This window comes from Lampetra planeri, chromosome 21 (assembly GCF_965212315.1).
Source record: "Lampetra planeri chromosome 21, kcLamPlan1.2.h2, whole genome shotgun sequence".
In the NCBI taxonomy this organism is placed as follows: domain Eukaryota; kingdom Metazoa; phylum Chordata; class Hyperoartia; order Petromyzontiformes; family Petromyzontidae; genus Lampetra; species Lampetra planeri.
The window spans coordinates 9,854,878-9,874,624 of NC_136127.1; the positions used below are offsets into that span (position 1 = coordinate 9,854,878).

Here is a 19,747-nt window from a genome sequence, read left to right on the forward strand (position 1 = left end):
GTGTAGAACTTATTATTTTGCACCGTACGCAGCCAACTGTACTAATCGGAGGTGCGGAGGGGAAAGGACAACCGCCGTGTGAAAATATTTGAATTAATTGTAGGGTAACAGAACATTATTTGGTTTTATTAAAGTCATATCAACGTTTAGTCCCACTTAAAAGTCGATGCAGTTTCACATTTTAACAACATGCTGGTTTTCATACAATGACAACTTAATTAACAAATTAAGTCACGTGTTTTTTATATTTGGAAGATATATGTATTGTAAAGCACCAGTTTTCGTTGGCAAGTGATATTTCAAATAGCAAGAATCTCAGGGCAGATTAAGTCTCGAAGAGCCTTTGTTAATATGGGAAGCGAGCGACTTGTTGTGTTCCTCCACGGAACCTTCGCAGTCCAAACCCGCCCTTCGCCATCTCAGTCCACGACCAGGGAGGCATTCACAGAGGGGAAGTGCTCAAAAAAGGCCTGCAGCACAAATAAGAGGAAACAATGGATTACACACACAGCAGATAAAACTTACATTTGCAGCACTTCAAATGTTTGCTCAAGCCACTGCAGGCTTTCGAAAGGTCTCTTCGAGGGCCCCTCTCAAAGGTATTTTGGCCTACTCTTTCATGCTGGCCAGATATCTTGGAAGGTGGTGAGAATACCCACACTTTTCCCAACCACAAGCAAGCTACCGATCGACTAGCTGATGCGCCCATTTATACGAAATAACGATTAGGATTCTAACGCTGGGTGGACGGGTGGGTGGCATTTTAAGAAACCTTCCCATTCAAAGTTCCCGTGACTTTTGGATTTCAAGTTCCAGTGTGCTAACCATGACATTACGGCAGCATCCTGAATCTGCAGTCGCCCTTTTTATGCTTCTTCCAAATTGTATTTTGACATCACTGTCACGAGACCAAGAATCCAAGAGAAACTCTTTAACTGAGCAGTGTACGAGAACGATCTGCAGAAAGAACAATTCACAGATTGCCTTTAGAGATACCGGCAAATAGGATTTGTTTTGCTATCCACACCACGGCACAACTGTCCCACATTCCGTAGTCAGAAAAGTGTTGCACAACATTCAAAAAGAGATACATTTTGTCATCGGCCAAAACGTATCCAAATTAATGAAAAAAACTGAGATCAACTTGCTACACTTAAACTCCTTGTAAATCACAGGTCAGATTCGTTCGTTAATATCTCAGTCCGCTTCTCCTGGTGAGGGTCGCGGCCGCAGCGTGTTGAGAAGGGCGGTCCAGACCTCCTTTTCCCTGGTGATGGACTCTTCCTAGGGAATTTCCAGGCCAGCCGAGCTACATAGTCCCAACAGCGTGGCCTGGTCAGGCCCCGGGGTCTTTGCCCAGTAAGTTGCCAGTGCAAATTTGAATCTGTGATTGTGACCAATGCCAGCTCTGTGCTCTTGACCTCTGAACCACCCACGTGGCCCAACTCTGGTACTCTTAAAAGATGCATTTTAATTATTACAGCAAACATAACGCCTACACAAACGTTTGCAGTTAATACCTAACGACAATTGGCGACGATTTTACAATTCCAATTTCATCACGAATAATTGATTTACCTATAGAAAAGCATCGCGGAGTCATAACTTTCTAGTGAGGGCACTGGCATTGGGATCTTCTTTTCATTATGGTCAAGTGGGAAGGAAACTGAAGTACCCGGAGAAAACCCACACACGTAATATGAGGGGAGTGCGACACCCACGACATCCCGATCACCTTGTGGAAATGAAAAAAAAAAAGTTCCTCCACTTGCTTAAAGCCAAAATCTGCAAAGCTCTCGGACTGCAAGTACGGTTGCCACCTGTTCTAGTTTTTTTTCCCATGATCATCTTTTTTCAACGGTTTTACTTAACTTGATTCCTCTGTTTGTCGTGCTCAAATCTTGTAATCAAAATTTAGTCTACTTCCTGTCGTCCAATCGAGTTATTTACTTTTTAGTGCACTTTAAAATAAAACCGTTGTTTAAAAAAAACTTTTTTTAAGGAGTTTATTTTTCAAGTAGCTGCTTGTCCTGGGAAATCTAAGAACCTCCCCATGACATTTAAAAGTCCCTGTGTTTAGAGCACACTCGGAGGATGCCATTCTCCCCTCTTCCGGCATGATCCACCTTTTCCGGTATTCTTCCCACGACATCTGTTATTTGTTGTTGTTGCCACTTCAAGAGGTGGCAATCGTACATGCGAGCCCAGGCAGGCAAGCGCGTGCGTGAGCGCGTGTGGTGCGTGCGTACGTGGAACAGCTGGATGCTGAGCAGCACATCCGAGGTGCTGCACATCTCGCGTATGGAGTGCATGGAGAGCTGCGGCGCCCCGATGTCGAGCACGCGCATGCCCAAACGAGCGGACAGGATGGGTCCGATGGTGCTGCCACACGGGCTGTCGTTTTTCACCATCACATCCTGCGTAACCAGGCACGCGCACACGTGGCGGGGCACGGATTCAGTCGGTGACGTTAACGCTGCCCCCAACGACGCTAATGAAAATGCCGTAACGTAGCTAAAGGTCAGCGGTATACTTCGCTGTGCAGCATGGGAGCCCTCTACAGCCTGCGGGGCAGGTACGACCCCGCGACATTTCATACGGCTTGTGGCCATGTGAGCCTTATTACATGAGGCCTCTTCTTCTTGGTTCTTTCGGTAAAGTCACGTAGAAGGGAAATAATAAAATTATTTTATTATGTTTATTTTTATTATTTTATTATTTCCCTTCTACGTGACTTTACCGAAAGAACCAACAAGATGAATCACTGAAGTCACGAAAGCTTTAAATCGAAAAATACATGAGGCCTGTCCACAAGAGGCCGATCGTGAAATGGCCTTAAAACTATCGGCTGCGGGCATCTTTGCAGCACTAATCAGGTACTGTGGGGGAATATTTTCGAGCTGCCAACACCATTTCTAATTTTAGCGTACCCAGTAAAGATTGGCGTTATTTTGTTCTCGGCGGATAATGCTCAGCTTTGTGTTCGTGTGTATGGTTGCCCGCCAAAGGTACAGTAAAACCTTGGATTGCGAGTAACTTGGTCTGCGAGTGTTTTGCAAGACGAACATTTTTTTTTTATAAATATAAATTTGATAAACGAGCGAGGTCTTGCAATATGAGTAGTACGTGTATACGCTTTGTCTGCCAAGCGTCACGTGATCACAACTAATATACGAGTGCTTTGGATTCCAAACACGTTTCCGGAACGAATTATGCTCGCAATCCAATGTTTTACTGTACTTGGAAAGTCGGTTTCGGCCCACAGTTGCCCACCCCCTGCCATGTGACCTCCCACAGTCATCGAGTAAATGACGATGGTTCTGAGAACAAACACCGTGCGGCCCTAATGACGGGAGCAACATATGCACACACGCTACAAAACAATTAGGATTGACGGAGCGTATAATACACTGCAGCGCACACGGGGAGAACCATTCCATGTAGAGTAGGGGGGGCGCTGGAGGGAGCTGAAGCCCCCCCTACCTACCACTGCTGAAGACTCAGCCCCCCCCCCCCCTTCTCATAGTCAAATGAGAAAACGTTGGTAACAATATTTAATGCCAGTGGCAGTTAAGTGATGGGCGTCACAGCATTTCCTTATACACACAGGGGGGGGGGGGGACGAGAGCCAGAGAAGAATGCATAATAGACAAAAGAGAGCATAATTATTCATTCTGTTTAGCATTTGATATTTATACTCTTTGGTTATTTCGGTAAAGCCACGTAGGTATAAAATAAAGAAATCACGACGTTTCGGGCGCAACACAAGGTGGGAAAGCATGGTCTGCTGCTGAGGCAGACTGTTTAAAACAGACTGTTTTATTTTCTACCTACGTGACTTTACCGAAAGAACCAAAGATTATGGATTCCTGCAGTCACAAAAGCTTAAAATCACATTTGATATTTGTTGAAATTTTGCTGTAGCATGATGAAGCTGGTTGTAACCACTGGCGAAACGTCGCACTCAGATTGTAAATGTTGTGGGTTTGCTCTCCAACACACCGGTGTGCTGTACGAGTGACGAATTGGCACGTCCTGTTGACGTGCCACAACGTTACTAATTGGCTCTGTCGGGTGGTGGCGAGTTTAACGACACATTCATAATCTAACCCCCCGAAAAAACCTTATATTATGTTAAAAGTTTGTTCAGCATTCACTGTAATGACCCCCCCCCCCCCCCGCATGAGTGTTTGTATGCGTGCCCTCCCCCAAACCTTATAAACAAGATCACGATACAGGGCTGGGAGGTACCATGCACATGGAATGGACTTGGAAGAAGAGAGGGGGTTTTAGGAAAAATATTGTACTGCAGGGACTGTGGCATAGAGGCGAGTCAGGGACAACGGGAAGGCAAAGACTTTGAAGGCAGGTGGGAATGTATCGGAAGTGTTAGGATGGCTCGCAGGAGAGAATAGTAAGGGCGACGGTGTGAATGGGGTGCATATGGAGCCACTTCGTAGAGAAGAGACAATCACAGGCGAAGGAGAAGAGTATGACCTTGAGAGGCTGGCCTTGAATCGAGGGAAAGTCCGTGCAATCAGCACAAAGTGGCTTTTATTTCCCCCCCACCACAGGTTGATTGAACCCTTCACACAAGTCTATCAAATACAGGAAATGTTGTTAAAGAGTTGAGCAGAGAATCATTCTGGTTGGAAGGAACCAGGGACCTAGGGTTATTGGCGATGCCCTATGTCGGCAATGTCGTTCCGATATTTAAAGTTGAGAATTGGGAATAATTTTGGAAAATGCAAAAAAAAAAAACAGGTAACACCTGACCACCAAATGAAGTCTCTCAAATGGGTACTTCAACCACACAGCAGAGAAGGATTTGGTACTGGCGCACGAGTGGTGCAGCTACTGAGTGTGCCGGCGGTGCAACTGCACTAGGGCCCCATGAGCTGAGGGGAGGGGAGGGTCTAGACACCAGGCTATGAAGGGGGGGGGGGGTTAAAATGGACAGGGAAGAAGCTCCCACCCTCAATTTCATTCTTGCACCAAGGCCAATCCCACCCACGCTAGACCACTGCGAAGCATCATGGGTAACGTACCTGCAACGGGACATCGGCTTTGGCCGCCACCTCCCTGACGAGTGCTGCCGTGATGGCGGTGGTGGCGTAGCGCTGGTTGCTGTTGAACTTGATCACGGGGCCCTGCGGAGGGCAGTGACGGAGGATGTCAAACAGCTGACGGCGCGCACACGCATTGACGCCATCGCGACGCGCAGCGCTGGCATTTTCCTAATCAATGAACGGATTGATTCATTTGTTTAGAAGGCAGCGATGAGAACCGGATTGAAATTGACACTGCACTTCACTGTCTTTGTATGTATTTTTTTACTATGGCCACGATATTGTTTTTCAGTATTATGCTGTTGTTTTGTCTACCCAATGCCGATCACCTGTAAAAGGAGCTTCGGATTCTTCCCGCTGTAATCAAATGTCAACGTCTAATAATGGGGACATTTAAACAGTCACCTTCTCTCACTGGTTTCCGCTCCACTCTCAAAACTCACTTATTTTTCCCTAGCCCACCCCACGACTCCTTAATCTCCCCCTCATAATCGCCACCCCACTACTTTTCCCTCTTCGTATTCTCATTAAATGGCTTTCACTGATTCCCCATATACATTCAATCCATTCATCATCATTTACTGCCACCGAATTCCCACATCATCACAGATTCGCCCCCATTGCTTCCTCTCATCTATTTCATTCGCCCCATCTCCACCATTACATCCATGTTGTACCGTTGTTACTTGTGTAAAGCACCTTGGATAAGGTGCTACGTAAATTCCTTTGAGATAAGATATGCAAATCTCTCAAAGGCTACCATATTCTCTGGATTAATAGATGCTCCGCCAAAAAAAACAGAGGCACCCACGATTTGTGCCAGATGTCAATAAAAATGAACAAATGTGGTCGCACACGCGCGCACACCCAGTTGCCAGATTTTACGATGTACAGCCAAATGTTGATTAACAATAAGAGGGGGGAAAAGTGGGCCTTTTAATCTGGAGAATTTGACAGTCATTTATTAAGGTAAAAATGCCTTTAAAAAGTTATTATAACCTTTGATAGATGAAATTATGTGCCGACAAGCGTGTCATTTTTTTGAAATACACAATTAGTGAAGCTGTCTATTGTATTTGTGTTTGAGGTGCTCTGTAACATTTTGTTTGCCGATGAAATATAGCTACGAGTGAACACTTATTCATATTTACTTCTTGCAATGTGCAATACACAGGCGGCATTAATAAATACATTCTGTAAACAGCGCTGGCTCATTACAAAAGCAGCACGTAGCCAAAAGACGAATGGAGTTACCTTGTGGAACATTGGACGGTGATTCTCTTCGTGCTTGTCTCTTAAGATAAAACAAAAAATAGCCATGCTTTATAGCAGATAATACGAGTGTGCAATTTACGGCCATTTGCATCGTGAAACCTCTGAGGTTTTTCACATCACATTTCAGAAAGTGCCACTCTGTAGTCACCGGTAAAGCTGTGCCTTCTGGTAAGAAATGCACGCATGCCAGGTGGTCGAGGTGACCGGGCATCAGAATCGTGGCAGACACCGCTGAGATCCTGCCTGCGAATCCAGGATTCATTCGCCGAAGAATAAACTGGGTCCCCCCCCTCAAGTGTAGCGGACTTGACGGCCTCGGCATTGTTATCAATGACTGCGCAGAAAAAAAAACGATTATGTTCAATGTCGTTCTTTTTTTTGTTTCTGCAAAAATTTGGCTACATTTTGGATGAGAAATAAAAACGTATTACGTTTGTTAATGGGACGACAAACAATTCTCTCAGCAGGGCACATGGGAAAGTGCATCCTACCCCCCCCCCCCCAAGTCTGTGTATTAAAAAAGAAACGAAAAAGGGAAGTCTCATGCAGAAAAATTACAGTAATATCTCCGCCGCTTCGACGGGCTGTTTGTCAAAAGGCAGGGGTCGCCGTAGCTGCACGCGATTTCCACACAGATTCGTTGTCTTGTGGCATGCTGGCGATAGCACAATCGCAATCAAATTTTGCATTTTTTTTTTTAAAGAGGTTTCACAAAGTCACGAGTCGAGTTGACCGTGCCCTGCTGTGTGTGCGCCATTGTTTCCCTTTTCGCAGGGCCTCTACGGAGCACTTCCCCCCCCTCCCCCCCCTCGGTTGTCGAAATGGAGTCGCCGAGGGCGGTTGTGGTGCGAAGGTGCCGTGTCAGAAAACTCATCGCGCTTCCCAATGAAGCCCTCCCTCCCCTCTCAAATTACATCGACGCGAGAATCTTATTTTTTGTTAAGTCTGACAAAACCACTTGCCGATGGAAATGGGTTGCTCGTAAATTATTTGTTCGTGACAAACCCCACATACCGCGGGATGCCGACAACCGCACAACCGCCATCAAATTGTGGAAAAAAAACACGCAGCAGCAGCAATCGTCACACACCAATCGTCACACACACCAATGCGTTTTTCACTTCACCCCCCCCAAAAAAAAAATTCGATATTTTCTCCATCACCCAAAACGGATTCGCGCGCACTTTTATTTTTGTTTTCCGGCGAGCACTCACGCGTAGTTTGGGTGCACGCCGTGCGCCATGTCGGCGCTGATGATCAGCGACTTGGGCACCGCCTGCTCGAACGCCACGGGGTTGGAGGCGCTGGACGCCAGCCGCCGGAGAATCATCTCCGTGAGGTTGGACGCGGCGCCGTGCGCGCTCTCCGAGCCGACCTGTCGACCAGACGCGGAGCCGTGGCACCGGCAACCGTTACCAGCCGTTATGGGGGGGGGGGGGGGGTGGCACGATGTGCATTACGGCAAGGGTGGGGAAACCTCTTTCTATATATATCTCCACCTTCATGAGGACGTTTTCTATGCGTGCCAATCTTGTGTTTTAGTTTGTCGCCCTTCCTCCGCACCTCCGATTAGCAATTTTGGCTACGTACGGTGCGAAAGAAGATCAACATACCGTACGTACAATCTTATAATGCAAGGCTATCACGGAGGCACGATGTTTTCACAGACTAAAGTCTGCGGTTCTTTCACACTGAGGGCCAATGCTGCCAAGATTTTTTTTTATCCAATTCCGTATTTTTTTGTCATTTAGACACTTGCCAAATTTTGACAATTGCGGCGGGACATGTGGCCCTATACTTTTTCTAACGCCACGGGTGTTTTTAACATCCACTCCGAGGTGGATTGCGTATTTATTTGTTTGATTAACACACCGACAATATTAACCAGGGCGGCCGCTGGACTTGAACCGCGAACCCCTGCAACATGTACCAAACGCTCTACCACTCAGCTATGTTACCGCCCATGAGTCGATACGAAACTCGGACCACGCTAAAGAATGTATGCATTAAATCTGTGCTCAGAACTACTTGAAAAACAACAGGTGACCATCGCGAACTAAAAGGCCCTCCCCTCCCCCGCCTCGGCCTTCTGGCTTTCAGCCTTGATTTCAGCCTCATGGGGCCTGGGATTGAATGCAAGAAATCCAGGTTGTAATAGTTACTCGTAAAAATGCATTGCCAATCGAGAAACACTGGTCACAATCCCCCTAAAATGTCGCGAGTATGTCACAGCTTTCAAATTGTCTTCATACTGAAACAAGCGTTGGGTGGTGATTATCTCTGCCGATGGTCCGGAGCCAATGCTAGCCAATGTATTATTTTCTTGTTCATGAAAAAGCCTGATTATTTGACCTGGAAGAGAGTGCCTCAAGAGACAGATTAGTGAGCTCAACTTCACAGCTATCCGCTCTTTTTCAAGCAAGCTGTAAGGTAACCCTAAGTACACATCAGAAGGATAGAGCACTGAGATTGACGCTGCTTGACTGTGCCAAACTGGTTTCAAAATAGCTGCGATCAATTGCATTCAAAACATCAAAGCGCCCTCATGAGCAACTCAATGTCGGCAACATTTTTCTCCTTTGGAAAATTCATTTTGACGAAATGCACCACCCTGGCTCTGCTTGGCCCCAAAGCCAGATAGATTCACGTGCCTCGGCGAGGCCAGAGTTTCACGATTCAGCTCCGGCTCGACACGACAAAAACGGTCAGTGGAAAAACACCCATACTGCGAGGGCCCCGTGCTGGCGCAGCTTGGATGTGCCAGTGGAAAATGGACAAGCAATTCAATCAGTTCCGACAAGGGACCAGAAGACATTACCTCCTCATTGTCAAAGAGTGTCACGATGCGGATGTTGGGCTCGTTGTCAAGGGAGGCGCCAGCCACACTCGACTGGATCAAAGCCTGGTGCGGAAGGCGTAAAACAGTCAGAGGAGTTGCGCTCCAGCTTCCAAGGGTCAAGTCGCTTACATGACGTAGATAAACACATGAAGCAGAAATATTTAGACGGTGTTATTTGATGAAAAGGCTTGCGTGCGTGACTCAAGTATTTAAATATTTCCGATCTGTAAAGGTCTGCGCAATGTTGGTACAACATTTACGTAGAGCAATTGCATGCGGACAAGATCGCGGCAAAAAAATGCTAAAATAAAATTCTGCACGTGCAGCTATCCATAAAAAGATTGCTTGGTCATGCCACTGCTTTCAACTGCCGCGCCGGGAGATTCAAATGGCGACTTCTGGATTGCATGTCCAGTGTGCTGACCATTACAACCATGCCAGCAGCCAAAACATGTGACCAAAATTCAAGATAGCCAAATGTAAACAGATTGAAATTCTGAGTAATAGACACATTTTAAATAAGCACAAAAGAAATAGGTCTTGGCTATACAGGCTAAACGGAGAGAAGCATGCCAAGTGGAGTGACAGAAAGTACAAGAACTCCCACTGGTTGTTACCTGCATGGCACAGTAACAACTGTGCAAATTATCCAGCCGTGGCCCAAAAATGAATTCTTCAAAGGCTCCACCCAGGGCCTTGCAAGGGAGAAAAAATACATTACAAAATGCAGACAACCTGAAATTGGAACGTGACCTCAAAGTCGACTGTTGATCCCATTCCATGAAAAATAAATGCGTTGGAATTAAAAATTAAGTTGTGCCACATCCACGATGACATTTAATGAGAACAAAAAAAAACTGAATATGCTAAACGATAAAATAAAACAAGACGTCCAAAAAACATTTTAAACAGGTACAAAATCATGTTATGGGGGGGAAAAAAAAAACACAATTATAATTACATAAACCATTGCAAATTACAGCATTTCATGCAACGAATGTCTCCTTCTTAAATGAAAATATTCCAACGAGAATAATTTGAACAAACGCTATTACAATAAAAATGCACGTGGTTTTCTTAACGGCCTTATTGATTACAGGATTAACAATTTACGCACTCGGCTTCCTTGAAACGCAGTCGAAATTATTGCGCGAAAAATAACGAAATCTCGCTTCATGTCCGTGAGATGGCCTTCTCTGAAGTACCGGCGCCACAGCGCACACAACACGGAGAAATTGCACTTGAAGGGAGGAGACGACTTTGCCTCACAATGTTACAGCGCGTTTCGGTGCCAAACTTCACATTGAATCAAATGTCCGTTAAGTTACATTCAGTTCATCGTCTCCCCCCCCACCCACCAAGCCCTCATCACCGTCCCCCTTCATGATTCTGCAAAGCAACAATCTACCCAACAGCTGCGCAGGGGTTTATTCCGTGCTGCGCATGTGGACGTCCTCTCGGAAGAGTTCCACGCCGTCACTATTCCAGACGTCTGTGAGAAAGAGCTTCATAGCTCATCGGATTTCTCGACGGTAAAATAAAGATTCTACCGATTCCGTTCGTTGGCCATCATCCCTTCTAGCGATGCGTCCTTCTCAATCGCGCTTTTCTAAACGGTATAAATTATGTCAGATGATCAGATTCCCCCCATGCCACACCCCCCCCCCCAGAGATTCTATGAATTGTGATGTTGGGGGTGCGTTTCGATTAAAAAAAAAGGATTCGTTGTAATATTTTTAGCATCTCACTTGCATATATTTTTTTCGTTTGTCCAGTTTCACTTGCTCCATTAGCATACAAACATACGGTGATTTTATACAAAACGTTCACACAATCCCTTTGGTCAAGCCACTGCATGGCCTTTCCATGCCGTGTCAGTCATTGGGTTTGCTCGACTGTGCTTCACCATGATGGTAAAAGTGTGAATTAGAGGAGGGGCCAGAGGCGGTTCACTAAGGACGTTAGATTTTGATTTAAAGCTTTCGTGACTGCAGGGATTCATATTCTTGGTTCTTTCGGTAAAGCCACATAGATATAAAAATAATAAAAACAATAAAAAATATCACGACGTTTCGATCGCAACACAAGCCAATCGTCATCGGGTGAAAAAATATAGCGGGAGAGCTGCTGAGGCAGGAAAACATGTTTTCCTGCGATCAAAACGTCGCGATATTTTTATTTTATTGTTTTATATTTTTATTATTTTATTATTTCCCTTCTACGTGACTTTACCGAAAGAACCAAGAATTTAATGACGTTAGCTTTGGGCACAAATGAAACTCGGGTATCCGGGTTCAGTGCGTAGGGCACTAACTGCTTACCGGACGTTAGGATATATAGTCGACATCATTATCATACATTTTAAGTAATCGATTCTTACATGCACGATCAATGCATGTATCGTGAGCATACATAAGTTACCAACTCAATATTCCAGTTCACTCTCGGTTATCCAAGGATGGGACTATTGGAATTGCGGAATATAAAACGTGTGTTTTTACGCTGGCCGTTTTTATCGATTATTCTCCGATCCCCGTTCGTCCGAGGGTTCATGACAAGCAAGCCGACTACTTTAAGAAGCAACAAAAACAGTCAACACATCCTCCGTCTTAAACTACATCCTACATAGTTGAGCAATAATACTGGTAGGAACCTCCTGGTTACACCTGCCCACAGGGGATTATTGAGTCCGTCATGCAGGGAGGGGCTGGGTGGGGAGGGAGGAGCTGTGTGGGGAGGGTGGGGAGGTGCTGGGTGAGGAGGGGCTGGGTGGGGGGTGGGAGGGAGGGGTGGGGCTGGATGGGGAGGGGCTGGTCACCCCGTGGTGTCCTTATAAAACTCAACGTTTAACCTACTCACGCCGGCTTGTGCCCGCCCTCACAGTCGGCCGTATATGCGGAATACACCACGCCGCCATTGACCCTGGCCATTGACCGAGCAACCCAACGTTCCTACCAGCTCCCTCTGCAGGAATGTGTTTCTGTTGTTGTAGCCTCATCTGCATTGGTTATCCGAGCAATCCCTCCGTGTTCCATAACCCTAGATAATTGAGAGCTGACTGTACAACAAAATGGTATTTGGTAAAATAAATATTAAAAAACTGCATTGGAAGTGGTGCACAAGCACAAATCACAAAAAACACGTAACATATTCGTCAAACATTGCAGAGATGCTACGAAGAAAGGCCGTTGACTGAAATGTCACTTGTTATAGATTGTTTTTCTCTCGCTCTCCCCTTTTCGGGCAGTGCTATTGACGAATGTGTTGAGTTTTTAGTAATTTAGTAAACAATGCCCGATGCTGAGCCATGTCAGAAGACAGCCGTCAAACGTGACGGCTCGTGTGCTCGCTACTTAGCACTTTCTGTGGGTAATTATCAAAGCCTGATGCTGGCTGCAGAGCACATTGGAAATAAACCTGTGACATCATCATAGATGAACACACAGACCACCCATCCACCACCGCCTGTCACCGCCAACATTCTGACTATTACCCATTTCAAGTGCGGTGGATTGTGTGCGCGTCAATACTGCCATGTGCGTATAACAAAAACCCATAAGACAAAGATCCACCGTATAGCATTAGACTGTTGGGGCAAGTGCTGTTAGCGAGCACCCATGAAGGCCGGAACGGCACACGAGGGGGTGGGTGGCCAACTCCACGCACGGCCGTCGTTGTCTCCCCGGTGGCGATGTTTACACACCGCACCAGGTACTCATTTGAGGCCGAGTCGACCTAGGGGAGACCCAGGACCAGTTCAGATAATCGTCACCGGTGTTGGTCGTGAGCGGGAATCGACAAAGCCACCCAGAGCGAGGATAATTACGGTTCTCAATTGTAGGATACGTGCATGGGGAGGAGGCGCACTTACCGCGGGCTGTGTGTCCGCCAGACAGAGCTCAAAGTCGAGGAGGTCACCGGGGTCAACCTTGAGTCTCTCGCAGAGGATGGAGAGGAGCACGGGGTGGTGCTTATCCGCCTAACGAACACGCCAAACACACGCTTTTCATGGATTTCCGTCCCCTACGTAGGATAAGAAACGTTTCAAAACACTGGGCTGCCGATGCCAATCACCCCCCTCTCCCCCCCATCACACCTCCCACCCCACTCCTCCATCGCCATGTCTACGTTTTGGTCTGAGCGGCCAGGAGGGGGGGGGGAAGGCAAGTACCAGGGGCACGTGGTGGATGAATCACATGACTCCTATAAATACATTCTGAAGACAGAAGCATCAGCAGCGGCTAGAACGTGGGCACCGTTAACGCACAGCGCTTGTTGTCAATCCCTTCCTGTTCATCTTCTTGGTTCTTTCGGTAAAGTCACGTAGAAGGGAAATAATAAAATAATAAAAATATAACATAATAAAATAATTCTCACGACGTTTCGGCCACAACGCAAGCAGCCGTCCTCAGGTGAAGAACAGGTCTGTGGGGAAGACAGCGTCTTCCCGACAGACCTGTTCTTCACCTTCCCGACAGCCCTGTTCTTCACCTGAGGACGGCTGCTTGCGTTGTGGCCGAAATGTCGTGAGAATTATTTTATTATGTTTTATTTTTATTATTTTATTATTTCCCTTCTACGTGACTTTACCGAAAGAACCAAGAAGATTAATCCCTGCAGTCACGAAACCTTTAAATCGAAATCCCCTCCTGGGCGAGGGATCTCTCATCTGGCCTCTCTATGTGCTGTGGAAGGCCATTGCCCAAAACGTCGACTATCATATGTACCTAATGGCGGGAGCCCGGAAGTCACAATCGTAATTAATTCGTTTATTTTTGGCGACTCCGTCTCCGCGCACATAAACGCCGCGACCCACCAGAAATCAATCCTCTCGTTCTTCTCCAAGCACCCGTCGTTGCCAAAATTTCCGTAGTCATAAACAGAGCTCGTCGAGAGGAAACGTTCGCCTTCAACAGACATAAGATGACGTCGCAATACAGTTTATGCGAGAGCCGGGGGCTTATGGGACCCCGGGGTCCCGCTACAAGGTTCATTTATGTTTAAAGGCGGTGTTATGAACGAGTGTGTTGAGTTTTTTTGTTGCTATTTGTGCTTGTGCACCCCACTGCCAATGTAGTAGAAGCACCAAATAAATGTTTTATTGCTCAAGTTCATTCAACATCCAAACGTGCAACAGCCTTGGCTCCTTCGTATTTCATCATGCGGTGACGACAATCGTTGTTTTATTCTCTCTGCTCGAAGAATTACGCAGGTCGACTGTGTTAACCTACCATATGGTATTTCACCCTGGCCCATCAGAGATTCCTCTGGAATTAATCCTGCTCTACTTACAGGTCGACAACATCCACGGAGACAGATTTGAACAAGGTAATCAATTCCACGTTCATGAAACCTGTAGTTGTAAAAGCACGTGAAACAACACTATTGTTAAGTCCTTTTTCCCCCCGTACAGAATGCAATCTCTCTCATGCTGCGTCTAAAAAGAAATACAAATAAACGGACGCGCGCATGCCACATTTGAAAAGATGTTTGCATTTGGCGGCAGACATACGCCGCCATACTCTTAGTTCTTTCGGTAAAGTCACGTAGGTAGAAAATGAAATTAAAATTAATAAAAAATAAAATAATAAAATAAAAAATCACGACGTTTCGGAGGCAACACAAGTCTCCGTCATCAGGTGGGACCGTCACAGCCAGATTTTCTGTATCAAGTGAGGCAGGGATTCCAAGATGCAAGTTCTTAAATACAAGTTAAGGGGGAGGAGAGGGGGGGGGGGCTTATCAGAATGTGGTAGCCAATGAATGGAACGTATCGGGAGGGGGGGGGGGGCTAAAAGAGAGCATGAGATGCACGGAGATGTGGACGTGTTTGTGTGCAAGTCCGTTGGTGCGCATGATGACGTATTGGAAGGGGGGGGGGCATCTACAGCACAATCAAAAAGGATCAATGGCTTCAAATATTCTGCATTCCCAGTCATGTCAATATTAATCATGTGCTCTGCTTTGTGTGCTCAAGGGACCCTCCCGCCATAATGAAAGGAACCCATTAGAGGCTTACTGTTTTCACCGCACTGCTGACATCGCTGCTGCTGCTTTTAGCGCCAGTCTCCAACTCCTCCTGGATGGACGTGGCCAGAATCGGCACTCTGGTGGGCAAGAGTATGCAAGCAAAAAAAAAGATACTGTTATTACCGTATATTTTCCGGATTATAAGACGCACGTTTTTTTTTTCTCTCCCCGTCTTTTAAAGCCAAAGTTTCGGGGTGCGTCTTATGGCCCGATATAGCTGTGTGCGAGATTAAATTTGTATCACTTTAATGGCACGGGCCGCAAACTAATTGTGCGTTTTACTTTCTGAAAGGTCTTTTCATCTGGAGAATGTGGCATGTTAGAATATAAGACTATTTAAGTGGCTGGGATACAGTTTGGTTGGTAATGTCAGGCTACCAGGTTGTCAGGTACAGCCCTGCAATTGCTTGCTCGTACTCCTGCAGGCAGAAGGGCCAACACTCGACGGTGCTCTAGAGACCGCCGCGAACAGGTATTTTGTTCCACTCTTCCACACTGAACAAGCGTCTTGAAAGAAATTGAGACTTTCCGATCAACTGTTGTGCACCCATTTATCCTGCTCTGGGTGGACAGAGGCAGGCGGAAATGGGGGATTTAAGAAATTCGACCCATTGTTTCAAACTGCAGCGCCGTGATAGCAAACAGAACTGGGCGATCCTCTGGATTTCAAGTCCGATGCGCTAACCATTACCACAGCAGCAACCCCAGCAGTTGCAAGGCCAATGATAAAATCCTTCCCGGGTTCGATTCGATTCCGTCACTCCACCATCGTTGGTAAAACGACGACAGCCTAATAAAGCCGCGTCACTCAGGAAATGAGCGCACAGAAACACGCACACTCCGCGTGAACTATGCACGACACGGAAAATTACGTTCGGTCAGAGCACAGCCGCACCAAGCTAATGAGACGTTAATTGTCGCATCGTGTTCCGTGGTTACCGTTCACAGCCGGGGCATTCAAATACACGTGCATGGTCGTGCGGGGGTGTAAGAGGTGGTGCGCGTGCATCTCCCAGTGTCCCACAATTACAGGTGGAGCTGCTTGTTGGGGCCAAAACTCTCATTGACGTCCCTCTGCAGGTGGATGGCTAGGTGAGGGATGCGAAGAATCGGCCGTTCCACGTGTACGAGACGGTGCTCCAACTTATCGCCATTCTGAAAGAGAGGAATAATAACATGCATGTGCAATAAAGGTCGTCGAGACAACTTCTGGAATTCAGCATTCTTTATTAAGTTTCTTTCACAGCTCTCACGATACTCGGTTCCTTCACGCTGTTGGCAGACAGCGTGAGAGGGAGAGGGAGAGAGAGAGAGAGACTGCCAAGGCCCGCCACGTGGCAGGCTCCGGACCTCCGCACCAGCCACGTGACTTCCACTTTCGTTCCTCCAAGCTCTGACCACGTGCTGTCCGTCTCCGCCCCTTTTAAGCCCTGGCCCACGTGGTGCCTCGCAGCCAATCCTCAGCCACCTCCCTGGAACCTTCCAGAGCCTACTCTACGGCCCCAGGGCCACGCCCCTAACTCGACTCCCCATTGGTTGCGGGCTGAAGCCAGCAGAGCCAATCATCCTCTTCCAGGTGTAACCTTCGCATTACATCAGGGCCACGCCTCCTGGCTCGACTCCCCATTGGTTGTGGGCTGAGGCCGGCAGAGCCAATCATCATCCTCCAAGTGTAACCTTCGCATTACATCAGGGCCACGCCCCTTGGCTCGACTCCCCATTGGTTGTGGGCTGAGGCCGGCGGAGTCAATCGTCATCATCAGGTGTAACCTCACATTACACATGTACTGAACTCTGTATTCCCCATATATATCGTGAGATCTAACAAGGCTTGCAACAATGCATGCACGGGTGACGCATGGCCAGGTTGTCATCGGCATCTGCGGAGTTTACATGATGGGCAGTGCAGAAGATTCCATTGTCGTTGCAATATTCCTACGCTCCCACAGTCTACGATCGCCTCCTTCACTCACCTGCACCGGTCAATGTGGTGGGAGTATCGTTAATTAACTGCCGCATCTAGTCCGGCATGGGTCAGCCCCTCATCCAGCAGCAGATTGACAAAAAAGGGCTGTACAGGTAAGCGTATCTTCGAATGTCACCGAAGACTTCTTCCCGCAACTTGGCGCACGTGAAGTTCGCATTGTGAACAAACTGCGGGGCACCCAGGTCCATTTGCACCCTGTGACATTACAGATTCTTAACCAGTGTCAAATCATGAGGTCGGTGTAGCGGCTCCAAGACGTGGATAAACACAGACAGGCATTCTCCACACACCATTTCAATAGGAAGCGCGATTGGCCCTTGCCGTATCGAGGTACAGCTGGCTACCGAGCTATTACACCCCTTGGGGGCAGCCCCAGTTTCGCCTGTTAGCGAGCACCCTTAACGCGACCCCGAGAGAGGCCAACAACGCACCTGACGATCCCCTCTATATTTATTTTCTTCTCGACAGCACGGGGCCGTTCCGGGGACACGCCTTCCCGCAGGGACGGGTCGTTTAAGACTGCGTCCAAACCAAGAGAAACCATTGAAAATTCTGACCCAGTACGGACGGCGGTAACAGAATGCAGCGCCCGAGCAATCGGGCGTGAAGCCAAGCCACTGCCACTGCGGCAGAGAATCACCCAGCTGTTTAGTCGGGTTGCCCGCCATACTCTTGTCCACGACACGCTGCGTTCGTAATTTTCACAATGCGCCAATTACCGCGACGCAAGCGTCACTAAACTGTGCAACGGAATTTTCTTAAAACAGGGTCGCAGCGTGGCGCAGTAGTAAGTAACACTTGTGCCTCTCGGCAAGGAAGTCCCAGATTCGATTCCTGACTCAGGCGGATTTCTGCGTGCAATATGTATGTCCTCCCCCCCGCCCCACCACCCTGCTGTTGCTGATATGATTATCATGGATCTTACATTGTACGATGTATCCTCGTATCTGATCTTACTATGATCTGTCCAAGTTTGGTACAGGTTTGGTATGAAGTTCAATAATACTGGTAGGAACCTCCTGGTTCCACCAGCCCACAGGGGATTATTGTGTCCGTCCGTCGTGCATAAAAAATGGGAGGGGTGGGGCTGGGTGGAGAGGGGAGGGTAGGGAGGGGCTGGGTGGGGAGGGGAGGGGCTGGGCGGGGAAGGTGGGGAGGGGCTGGGTGGGGGGTGGGAGGGGTGGGGCTGGGTGGGGAGGGGCTGGTCACCCCGTGGTGCCCTTATAAAACTCAACATTTAACCTACTCACGCCGACTTGTGCCCGCCCTCACAGTCGGCCGTATATGCGGAATACACCACTCCGCCGTTGACCCTGGCCATTGACCGAGCAACCCAACGTTCCTACCAGCTCCCTCCGCAGGAATGTGTTAATTCAAACTTTTAACGTGCACAGTATTTGCGAACTCTCGAAGACAGTGAACAACTCAGAAGTGTGAAGCTCTGCGGTCCTACATATAATAAAGGTGTTGAACATCATGACACCTGTATTTATGCCAGAAAGGGTAAAGCTTTTTTTTTTATCATGCAATATATTGATACTGGCATCAGTATCAATATATTGGGGGTCCACATTTTGTTCTCTACTGCCACGACGTATGGCACCCCGACGCCCACGAGAAGGGAGGTGTGCAACATTTGTGCGATCCACAAACTCTCGACTCCACGGTGCTAGATTACAGGCCATCACTGCCGAAACTGCAAAAAGACATTCCCTGAGCCGGCGGTAATGCCTGTTTAAGCTAATCTGGCAAAAACGGGTGCAATGCTGGAGACAAACGTCGGTTCTGGTTCGGGGGGTCAAGGTGGCCGCGCAACAGGAGATTCTGTTGCAGCATTTGAAATAGCATTCAGATTAGATTGCATAACAAAGGATGGAGGCGAGAATAAATAAAGAAACGATTGCTTGCACGATATCGGACACAAACGAGGTTGTGGTTTGCGATGGCCATGGTGCGAGAGGTCGCCAAGAGGACAATTACATTCACGTGACGGTCGTGGGTGTAATCGAATAAGCAGCCCCTGCAAATGCTACTGTGACAAATTGCATTAACTGGTCAAAAAATCAGCTGAGCAGGCTGCTAATGACATTTAAAGAGCACGCGCTGGGGCTTATAACAAGCAAGACCCTGCGAGCAAAAAAAAAAAACCAGGCCGGTTAAAAACACACGTGCAGAGAGGTGAACAATCGGCAAGTAACGATTAAAAATAGATTACTGCACGCACGATACACGTGTTGATTCGTACGTGTGAGAATTGATTACTGGACGCAAACGAAATGCCAACGTTACATGCCAGGCTAACGGAGTGAACAAAAATAGGAGACAGAGATAACCAAATTATACAAAAAAAGACCAACAAAATATATTGATCCTGGATGGGAATTGCAACCTCAATCCGTGATGATTCATCGAATCGCTGGGAGGGGCGGAGGGAGGGGAAGGTATGAATTGTTACAGTGAACAGCATGGGCCTGAATGACTCTTTTTAATGTCCAATATCATGAATTCGTTCAATTAATCCGCCATAAATCGTAATCGATTACCGAC

General features: G+C 47.4%; 1 protein-coding gene across 1 annotated transcript in view; it reads right to left on the minus strand.

The window, feature by feature from the left end:
* Positions 1-105: 105 nt before the first annotated feature.
* The window catches only part of DNPEP (aspartyl aminopeptidase), a 30,705-nt gene continuing 11,063 nt past the window's right edge, over positions 106-19,747 (minus strand). Inside the window, exons 6-15 of the mRNA XM_078603952.1 lie at positions 16,244-16,368; positions 15,203-15,290; positions 13,055-13,162; positions 9,801-9,878; positions 9,163-9,246; positions 7,559-7,719; positions 6,324-6,363; positions 5,049-5,150; positions 2,250-2,417; positions 106-470 (exon numbers count right to left, since the gene is read on the minus strand). Coding sequence (XP_078460078.1) covers positions 420-470; positions 2,250-2,417; positions 5,049-5,150; positions 6,324-6,363; positions 7,559-7,719; positions 9,163-9,246; positions 9,801-9,878; positions 13,055-13,162; positions 15,203-15,290; positions 16,244-16,368 — 1,005 coding nt within the window. The 3' untranslated portion in view covers positions 106-419. The remainder of the gene's footprint in view (positions 471-2,249; positions 2,418-5,048; positions 5,151-6,323; positions 6,364-7,558; positions 7,720-9,162; positions 9,247-9,800; positions 9,879-13,054; positions 13,163-15,202; positions 15,291-16,243; positions 16,369-19,747) is intronic.